Genomic DNA, 10,737 nt, shown 5'->3' with positions numbered 1-10,737 from the left:
TTTGCTAGCAATACTGCCTTACAGTGCTAGGGACCTGGGTTCAATTTCAGCATTAGGTGACCATCTGCGTGGAGTTTTCACATTTACTGGAGAATTTCTTCTTACGGTTCAAAGATGTGCATGTTAGGTGAATCAGCCATGTTAAACATTTCCCTGTAGTGCCCACGAATGTGCAGTTCAGCTGGGTAGCCATGGTAATAACCCCATGCAGGGTCATGGGTTAGGAGGGAGGATATGGTGTGTTGGCACAGACTTGATGGGCTAAATGGCCTCATACTGCACTGTACAAATTCCATGAATACTTTGGAGGTTAAAATTGGGTTGAACATCACCACGGAAGGGTCATGACCCAAAATGTCAGCTTTCCTGCTCTTCTGGTGCTGCCCGGCCTGCTGAGTTCCTCCAGCTCCACATTGTGTTACCACATATGTTCCATCCATTCCTACTCCTTGTGTATTCTAACTGGAGGGGCAACTGCATGACACTGAGAGAGAACCAAGTTGAAGAAACTTTTGTAGGAACAGTATTTATAGGCCAAGCTATCTCAGCTGGAGATTAAATTGCCCTTCGCCAAACAGGAAAGCTTCATCACCACAAAACCCAGTCTAATTAATAGAAACTAACTGCTGCTAGCCCAGCGTAGACACCAGTTGATATCCTCCCTGAGGTCAATGAGCTGCTTCTAAATGGTCCTTGGGCCTCAGGACAATTACAATGGGCTGGCATCCTGCCTGGCAACTACCTGCTAAGTGCCAAATATTCAGATTAGCCTCCCATCAATCAAGAATTCTAACATCTGTAACTGAGCTGTAAATTGTAAAGCTGGTTTCACCAGGGGAGCATGAGACGCAATTATTTTATCGTGAAACACCTGACTTGATTCCAGCAGGCCATGATGGGATATTAGGCCTGCTAGAATGTTCAGCCTTTCTCCCCTATCTGGGTTTGTGCTGGATAAGAAAGATTCCAAGGTAGCTGTTGAGTTAGCCTAATGCTTCATCTACACAAAACTGAACATTATTAATGGTGGCATGGAGATTTTGATAAGATAAAAATGGGTAAAATAGAAAGAAAAGTGGGATGAAATAAATTTGACAAACTCTTTTAAGCTTGCATTTTAATTGTTCATATTACAAAAACTGCATCATTGCACTGAACTTTATCAACATAAATTAAAGATAAATTAATACATGATTACGGAAACCAGAGCTTTGCTTTCCTATCTTTAGGCTAAAGGTGGATGGAAGAACATATCAACTAATATGTAACATGTTGAAGTGTTGAATAAAAACCGAAAGAACTGCAGATACTGTAAACCAGAAATAAAAACAGAAATTACTGGAAAAGCTCAGCAAATCTGGCCACGTCTGTGGACAGAAGTCAGAGTTAACAATTCAGGTTGAGTGACCCTTTTGCAGGTTGAAGAAGAATTCTAATTCCGATTTCTCTCCACAGATACTGGCAGACCTGTTGAGCTTTTCCAGCCATTTCTGTTTATGACACTGAAGTGTTCCAACAGCACCATTGTTTCAAATGGTGGAGCAGCTTCAATGGGCTGAATGGCCTACTTCTATTTGTATGTTTCTATATTCCTGACAATGAAGGAGAATTTACAAGGGGACAATAACATGACTCTTGTCTGTGTGTTGAGGAAGTTTTCAAGGAAACTGCACACTAATTTACTACTTAACAAGAAATATTGTTGAGCAAATAGTTTACCAACTTTGGTGTTTTTGTATAACGTTGTAAATTAAGTTTTGACCAAGCAGAATCAACAACTAAGATTCTTTAACATTCCCTTGCACTAATAAACGAGGATATAGGACCATAACTGTAACAACAGAAATATGCCATTCAGCCAATTGAGTCTGCTTTGCCAGAGAAAGTGGTGGAGGCTGGTACAATTACAACATTTAAAGGGCACCTGGATGGATACATGAATAGGAAGGGATTAGAGGGATATGCGTCAAATGCTAGCAAACACAACTAGATTAATTTGGGATTTCTGGTCGGCATGAGTGAGTTGGACCGAAGACTGTGTTTCTAAGCCATACATCTCTATGACAGTATGACTCTACGGCTGATCTGATCACCTTCAACTTCACTTTCCTGTCTTATCCCCATAATGCTTGATTCCATTACTGATTAAAAATATATCTTTCTCAGCCTTGAATATATTTAATAACCTAGCTTTGACAGCCCTCTGCGGTAAAGAATTCTACAGATTGAACATCTTCTAAGAGAAAGAATTCCTCCTCAACTCTGTCTTAATTGGACGATTCCTTACTCTGAGATACATGCCCGACCTATTCAATATCTCTTCATAAGCAAATCCCTTCAAACCTTTATCAACCTAGTGAACCTTCTCTGGACTGCCTGTATATTTTTTCCTTTGATAAGGTACTAGTAAGATACCGATACTATTCAGAGTATTCGAGCTGTGGTCTGTTTAGCGCTTTGTATAGTTTTAGCAATACTTCCCTATTTTTATACTTCATTCTCTTTGAAATAAAGGCCAACAATTCAATCACCTTCATTACTACCCACTGGACTTAGATGCTGGTTTATTATGATTCATGCATGAGGAACCACACATCCCTCTGGTTGTAGCTTCTTGCAGTCTTCCTCCATTAAATGCACAAAGTGCATAAACGCATATTATATTCCATCTGTCGTGTTTTTGTCCACTTGTTTAGCCTGTGCTTTGGTAGACTCTTTATGTCATCCTCACTAATCGCCTTCCCTCCTATTGTTCCATCATTACACTCAACTTATACAATCCAAGCTGTAATACACTCTGGCACCAGCACTGATCTCTGTAGCACTCAATTTTGTTACAGGTTGCCATCCTGAAAATATCCCTTTGTAGCAACTTGTTGTCTTCTATAGTTATCCACTTCTCTATCCTTGCTAATATATTACTCAAAACACCATGAGCTTTTATGAAATAGCCTTATGAGTGATCCTTCTTCAAATACCTTCTGAAAGCCAAATGTATTAAAGCTATTGGTTCGTTTTGCCTGTCCTGCTTGTTGCCTCCTCAAAGAACTATAACAAATTTGTCAGGCATGCCTTCTCCTTCATGAAGCCATGCTGACTCTGCTTGATTCAATTCTGTTTCTAAATGCGCTACTAACACCTCCTTTATAACAGACACTAATATTTCGCCAATGGTAGATATTAGCTAACGATCCTATAGTTAGTCTTTTTTGTTTCCCTCTGTTTTGAACAAAGTGTTACATTATTTTCCTGAATTTAAGAATTCTTGGAAGATTATGACTAGTGTATCCACTGCATCTTTATCCACTTCTTTTAAAATTCCACAATGCAACCTATCGGGTCCAAGAGGCCTATTGGCTTTTAGATCAATTAATTTCAGAAGTGCTTTTCTCTAGTGATAGATATTTCATTTGTTTCCTCTCCTCCTTTGCCCTTTAAATATTTTTAAAATTTGGAATGCTATTAGTATCTCTACACTGAACACTGATGCAAAGTATTTATTCAACTCCTTTGCCATTGATTACGTAATATAGAGGTGCTGGTGTTGGACTGGGTTGGACAAGGTCGGAAGTCACACTACACCAGGTTATAGTCCAACAGGTTTATTTGATATCACAGGCTTTCAAAGCATAGCCCCTTCATCAGGTATGCTCCAAAAACTTGTAATTTCAAATTAATCTGTTAGAATATAACCTGGTGTAGTGCAACTTCTGACTTCATTCTCTAAACGGGCATATAAGGACTGAAAGAACTGTGGATGCTGTAAATCAGGAACAAAAATAGAGGTCACTGGAAAAACTCAGCAGGTCTGGCAGCATCCGTTCAGAAAAATCAGAGGGGCGGCACGGTGGCTCAGTGGTTAGCACGGCAGCCTCACAGCACCAGGGACCCGGGTTTGATTCCAGCATCAGACAACTGTCCATGCACAGTTTGCACATTCTCACCATGTCTGCATGGGTTTCCTCCCACAGTTCAAAGCTGTGAAGACTAGATGGATTGGCCACGCTAAATTGCCTGTAGTGTTCAGGGGTGTGTGGGTTATAGGGGGATGGGTCTGGGTGGGATGGTCCAGAGGGCAGTGTGGACTTGTTGAGCTGAAGGGCCTGTTTCCACTCTGTAGGGAATCTAATCGAACGTTTCTGGTCAGGTGACACTTCCTCAGAGCTCCTCAGTTGCTACCAGACCTGCTGAGCTCAAAGGGGCTACCTTTGTTTTAACATCTCTTTTCTATTTTTAAAGAAAAAATTGAGACGATCTTATTGTACGTTTTTACATTACATAATTTGTCCTCATAGTTTATTTTCTCCCCTTTTTGATAATCTTTTGTTGGATTTTAAAGCTTCCTTATTTGCCACCAATTTTTGCCACATTCTGTGTTGTTTTTTCAATTTAATACATTCTTAACTTCCTCAGTTAACCATGATCAGTTTTTATCCCTTCCTAGATTTCTTCTTTCTCACTGAGATATAAACTTATTATGAGTCTTGAACATTTTCTTAAACATCTGCCATTGTTCTTCAGCTGACTTTTTTGCTAAACGTCTTCCTCTGATCTCTCTGCTCGCTCGCCCCTCATCCCCACATAATTGCCTATACTTAAACTTAGAACAGATGTTTCTGACCCATGTTTGTCACTACTGAACCGAATGTGAAATCCTACCACGTTGTACTCAAATTTCCTCGGGCATCTCTTACTCTGAGGTAATTTATTAAACCTGCTTCATTATGCATTACTGAACCCAAAATAATCCAATCCCGATTGGATCCAGATGTCTTGTTCTGAGAAACTATCCCAAATACAATTTACAAATTCTGCTTCATGGCTACATTTGCTGATTTGATTTTTTTCACAAACTACATAAATATTAAAGACATCCCCAGTCAATGTACTGCATTTTTTGTGTGCTCTCATTATGTCATGATTTATTCTCTGTCTTGCTGAAAAGCTGCTGGTAAGGGGCACATAGATTACTCCCACCAGTTCTCCGTTCCCCTTGTTATTTCTTATTTTTTAGACGCAATCATACTAAATCATATACTAAACATATAAGAATCGGAGGGGGCTTAAAAGGGTAGATGCTGAGAGGATGTTTTCCCTCATGGAGGAATCTAGAACAGGGGCAGAACTTAAAAATAAGCTATCTTCCATTTAAGACAGAGAAAGAGGAAATTCTTCTCTTCGGGGGTTGTTAGTCTTTTGAATTCTCTTTCACAGAGAGCAGTGAAAGCCAAGTCATTCTATATATTCTGGGCTGGGTAGACAGATTTTTGATCTAATGCATTTGAAGGTTATGGGGACGCCTAGGAAAGTAGAGTTAAAGCCACAATCAGGTTAACAATGGTCATAAAAAAAACCCAAAGGAGCTGTGGATGCTGGAAATCAGAAACAAAACAAATTATTGGAAAATCTCAGCAGGTCTGGCAGCATCTTTGGAGAGAAATCAGAGTTAATGTTTCAGGTCTGGTGACCCTTCTTCAGTTTTGAAATGTTAACTCTGTTTCCTCTCTACAGGTGCTGCCAGCCTCCTAAGATTTTCCAGCAATTTCTGTTTTGTTAACAATGGTCATGTTTAGTGATAAAAGAAGGCTCAATAGGTCAAATAGGTTACTCCTGCTCTTATCTCTTATAAACTTCATATTTCTTAGAATAATAGTTCTTCACTGCAAATCACCAAAAAGTTATCATCTTCTGAATATCTTCTGATTGCAGTAAAGTGAGAAAATGAAATCTGTGATTTCCCTGTTACGGTCAATGGTTGTCCATGTTTATTGACAGGGTGCTGCTTGTGGAATGGGACAACTCTATGCAATGTTCCTTGTCTCTTTCTCGTCTATTCCAATTTAGGTAACGATTGCTGCGAGGTTCCCATTTTCACAGGCACAAACTGTTGTAACTGATAACACATGTGGCTGGCAGCTTTGAGTGCTACATAGTGCTGAGACTTTAACTTCCATAAAACAAATGTCTTAACGGCTAAAACACTGGGAAGACTACAGGCCTGATGTTAAATAACATCACACCATAGCCTTCAAAGCTGAACCATAAGATTTATTCAAACTCTTTAGTCCTCAAATATCTCTTCAGTGTAAAGACTCAATGTGTCAGCACACTAACTTTCAAGTACATCCAGTTACAATTTTCCTTCCAAATATCAACTGTGCTCATTTAAAACAATTTGTATAGTATAGAATATTGCATTGTGAATATAAATCTCTTTAAAAATCAAAGTAATTAATAAACAAAATCATAAGATTTGCTTTTACTTACAATATAAATTCTATAATAAGTAAAATAATATACATAATTCATCAGTTTTAAAAATATACATAATATAAGAAATATTTATTTGTAATATATAAGTATATACAATAATCTCTAATACAATTAAATTACAAATTACCCAAAATGAATACTAGGCAAATAAATTATGCACACCATGAAATGCCAGACCTAGTATTTACTTAGTGCATCTTCAGCAGTACTGCAGATGAGGTTCATTACATCGGAAGACAATTTCTCTACATTCTTCAGTGGCGTCCAAACAGAAAGTCTGCGGAGTCAGTGAATGTAAAGAACTATTAGTCATCATTCTCTCCACATTTTGAAATACAAATCCACATCTTCTCATTGTGTCATAATTACTAATCGCTGATACTGCCTTTTGAGAAATTACTGGGAAATAATCCATTACCTCCTAATCTGTAATACCACTTTTATTTTAATTTGCACATGGATGCTGCTGGCTAGACCAGCATTTATTGACCGTCCATAATTGCCCAGAGAGCAGATAAGTGTCACTTGCATCGCTGTGGGTCTGGAGTCACATGGAAGTCAAATTCCCTTCAGATATTTTTCCTTAAAACATATTTGAAACCAACATTTTTAAAGTGGCAATTGACAGTGGTTATATGTTTTTTATTTCAGATTTATATTGAATTCAAATTTTACCACCTGCTGTGATGAGATTCAAACTCATGTGCCCATAACATTTGCCTTGGGTTTTGGGTTACTAATCCAGTGCCATTACAACTATGCTACTGCACCCCTCACTCCAGGCTAATGTTGAATACCTTCCCAGAGCTTTGGTGTGCCTGGGTCATAGGGAATCAAACCTACCTATGGAATGACCACTGGAGGTTGAACCTCAGAGAAACACTTTGAGAAAAAACCCACAAATGTAACAAACAACTCAATTAATCGTTTTCCTTCATGAATCTCCCTGTTACATGCTCCTTTCTTTTTGGCTATCAATATCCTCGGTATTCATAAGCCACCTCTTCCTGCTTCTTGACAAAATTAAATTTTAGTCTGTCATTCTGAGCAGTCAGTTGATAGAAATTTATGTTACAGTCATAGTTTTCAAATCACTACAATTCCTGGTGTTTAGCTAGCACTACCGAGCGGGTCGCACGTTATAAACTGGGACAAAACCATATGAAAGTAAAATAAAGAATTGCAGATGCTGGAAATCTGAAACAAAAATCGAAGTTGCTGGAGGAATTCAGAAGGCTGGCAACATCTGTGGAGATATTTACTGCCAGACCTGCTGAGTATCTCCAGCAATGTCTGTTTTAGTACCTTATCAAAGTCGTTCAATGATATAAAATGAAAAACAAGGAAGACATACAATTTATGCTGTATTATAGCTCATTCATTGTTATAATGTTGGAATTGTGACCGCCAATGTGGGCATAGCAAGCTTCAGCAATTAAATGACCCAAACATTTATTTTTACTCTTGGCTGAGGGACCAATGGAAGCTAGGATTCTCCTGCCATTCTACGTATTGTCCCAGTCCACAAAGAAAGCCACTTTTACATGTCATCTGTAAGGAGCTACCATCTGAACGTTTTTTTTGGCCTACCTATCTCCATGCAACCTGTTTTCCTCCCACTCCATCTTTTCTCTCTCCTTTCTCTGTTGCATTCGTGCAACATGATCGGTCTATTCAGTTGAGTAAATCTTTACTGGATGGATGCGTTCAAAATCTTTTTCTGCTAATCATATAAATGAGTGATGAACACCATTTGCAGATATATGGATAAAATTGGAGATAGAAATGAACTCTGGCTAAGTCTACATCAATATATTGACTAAACTGGGCCAATTCAGAAGAGGTTAACAAGCTTATCTTACATTTAAAGTCAGTAGTCTACTGAGACACAGTCATTTGTACTAATTCAGTCTGATGTTACTTCCTGTAAAAATATTTTCTCACAGCAGACAATGAATCTACTTCCTTTCCGCCTCCTAGCTGTCCCATACTGATATATTTAACCAGAAACAAGGGTAAACTGGCAATGAAATAGGGCTGGAGAATATTTTAACATATGCAGAGGAGTCAGTAAGCATTGCTTTTTTATTTCCTTTCTCTAATATCCATCCCACCCATCACACTCAATCATTTATATTAAAACTGGCAGTTCAGTTTCAAAGATGCAAGAACACAAACAATTTTTAAATTTGTTGTAGGAAAATAAGCTCAGACTTGGTTCTTTGTCCACTGGCAGTAACACAAAAAGATGACTGGGTAATCAAAAGCTGGAAGAACTGCGGATGCTGTAAATCAGGAACAAAAACAATGTTGCTAGAAAAACTCAGCAGGTCTGGCAGCATCTGTGAAGGACAAAACAGACTTAACGTTTTGGGTCCGGTGACCCTTCCTCAGATTGGGTAATTGGTCAGGAATTCCTCTAAATGTGATTGACCAATTTTCTCAGTAATTGTTTTGTAACTGAAGCAAGAAAACTATTTCAAAGGCAGTAATAAAGCCTTTGTTAAGTGTTGGACAGACCAGCGTGAGGTCTGAATAGAATATTTCTTGGCATTTTGTACAGTATCAAGTAGACCCCTCTGAGACTGTTAAGGGTAATTATGGCAGTTTAGTACTATGTCCCATTGGAACAGAGTTGTGAGTACCCACAGATACTTCCTTAGAATATTTCTATAACAGCTGGGTACAAAAAAGTCTTTTATTTCTATAGCCTGGCAACATTCTGGTATATGGCACCACCCCACATAGGCTGAGCAAATGATATTACTTGACAAAATGCTGAGACTGTTGTTAAAATTAACACCAAAGCCACTGAGTGTAATGCCTGCAAAATAATTCACATTGATTGCTAACTCAGATAAATAGGAAATTACTGAACATTTTTCCATAAACAAAATGCAGACTATTCCATGGAATTGTTACCCCCGAGGGCTATGTGCATACCTCTATGATACTCTGGATTGACATTCTCGTATATTGGAAACAATGGATTTTCTTGTTCACTGCGTAGCTTTCTGCTCCTTAAAACATTTCTTGTGCACAAATGTAAGTACGCATATTGACACTGGAATAAAAATACAGGCATCAATGAACTTAGTTTCTCTCTTTGCTTTTTAATCCCCATAAAGGTTTTAAGTCATTTACTTGACACTTTGCATAATGCTTTAAGGCTGGCACTGAGACTTGACTATAGATAAATGTTACAGCTCATTCACAGCTTTCACACATAAAATATCAGCCCAGATTTTAAAAGCATTTACGCCCTTCAAATCATATCTTGTCACATGGGATAAGTTCTGTCTGCTTCTACGAATTTTCAACTAATTGATTGATGGATCTTTTCAGCAAAATGAAGGGAGATAATTATGATTGTTATTCTTGTATGCATTTACAATTCATTTCTGTTGTTTTGTTGCAATTCAATATTAGACTTTTCTCTCTTGGTTTTTTTGCTATTTTAGAACCAAAAGGATATTTCCCTCTCTTGAGTATTTTTATTGGAATAATTGTGAAAAATCCATTTGTGTTGATGTTATGGACTAGAAGCAGTAGCAACGATATTGTGAGTCATGGCTTTTTGCAGTTCACATGATGATCAGAAGAGAATTTGTGTTGTTTGCATCATTTTCCTCAGGATTTCCACACTCCAGAGGACAGCATGTGAACCTTTGGATCTCTTCCTTGATAGCGGTCTTTGAAAATCCTTCTCATTTCCCAAATGCACACTGTGTTTCTAAAGTGATTTATTTACTGAGTATCTACCACCTCTCTTGGATGGAAGAATACCAACATAAACATTACACTGTGAGGAGATTCGCACTAAAATATGTGACCAGGTCCTAAAAAATTACCTTTTTTTTAATTTTGCTCTTCTATAAATATATGAGTCTATCTTTCTTGGGCTTTATGCCACATTTACATCATGTTTGGTAGGTTTAACAATAAACCCCATTTTGTGGCTGACTCGCACTTTTATTTGAACTTTGGACAGACATAAGAAGTTTTTGCCTGAAGTACATGGATGTTTGATTGTGACATTCAAATAGCAAAAGATTTGTAGAAGCCACAACCTCAAGAAGGTTGGGCACAAACCCATGATAACCATCTACCAAAATGAAATGACTGAGCATGAGTTCCAGGCTGTTTGTTTCTCTTACACCATCTGGGTTGTGGCAAATGTGACAGGGGTGTAATGCATATTGCAAGAGGAATCGTCACTACTGCTTATCATGGTAAGATTCATTTGATAGATTTGCTGCCATCATCCTCTGTCTTCCTAGTGTTCTATACGGCTTGCCCGGTCTAATATGCTAGAGGAAAACCACCTAGTAATCTAACAAGAAGAGGCTCCTGTCATAAACAAACTAGTTTACTGTGTGATATTGGTTTGATATACATTGTTGCTGAGATTATGAGGCAGAACCTGATGCTAGATCTGCATCCTACAAGATCCAAAAGGGTTTC

General features: G+C 38.1%; 1 protein-coding gene across 3 annotated transcripts in view; it reads right to left on the bottom strand.

Moving 5' to 3' along the window:
* Nucleotides 1-1,102: 1,102 nt before the first annotated feature.
* The window catches only part of ptprb (protein tyrosine phosphatase receptor type b), a 114,610-nt gene continuing 104,975 nt past the window's right edge, over nt 1,103-10,737 (bottom strand). For all 3 annotated transcript variants that reach the window (XM_059652487.1, XM_048548990.2, XM_048548991.2), the window contains 2 exons: nt 9,217-9,337; nt 1,103-6,550 (listed from right to left, as the gene is read on the bottom strand). In XM_059652487.1, coding sequence (XP_059508470.1) covers nt 6,528-6,550; nt 9,217-9,337 — 144 coding nt within the window. In that variant the 3' untranslated portion in view covers nt 1,103-6,527. The remainder of the gene's footprint in view (nt 6,551-9,216; nt 9,338-10,737) is intronic.

Source organism: Stegostoma tigrinum, chromosome 18, assembly GCF_030684315.1.
Source record: "Stegostoma tigrinum isolate sSteTig4 chromosome 18, sSteTig4.hap1, whole genome shotgun sequence".
NCBI lineage: Eukaryota > Metazoa > Chordata > Chondrichthyes > Orectolobiformes > Stegostomatidae > Stegostoma > Stegostoma tigrinum.
This window is presented reverse-complemented; position numbering and strand designations above follow the sequence as displayed.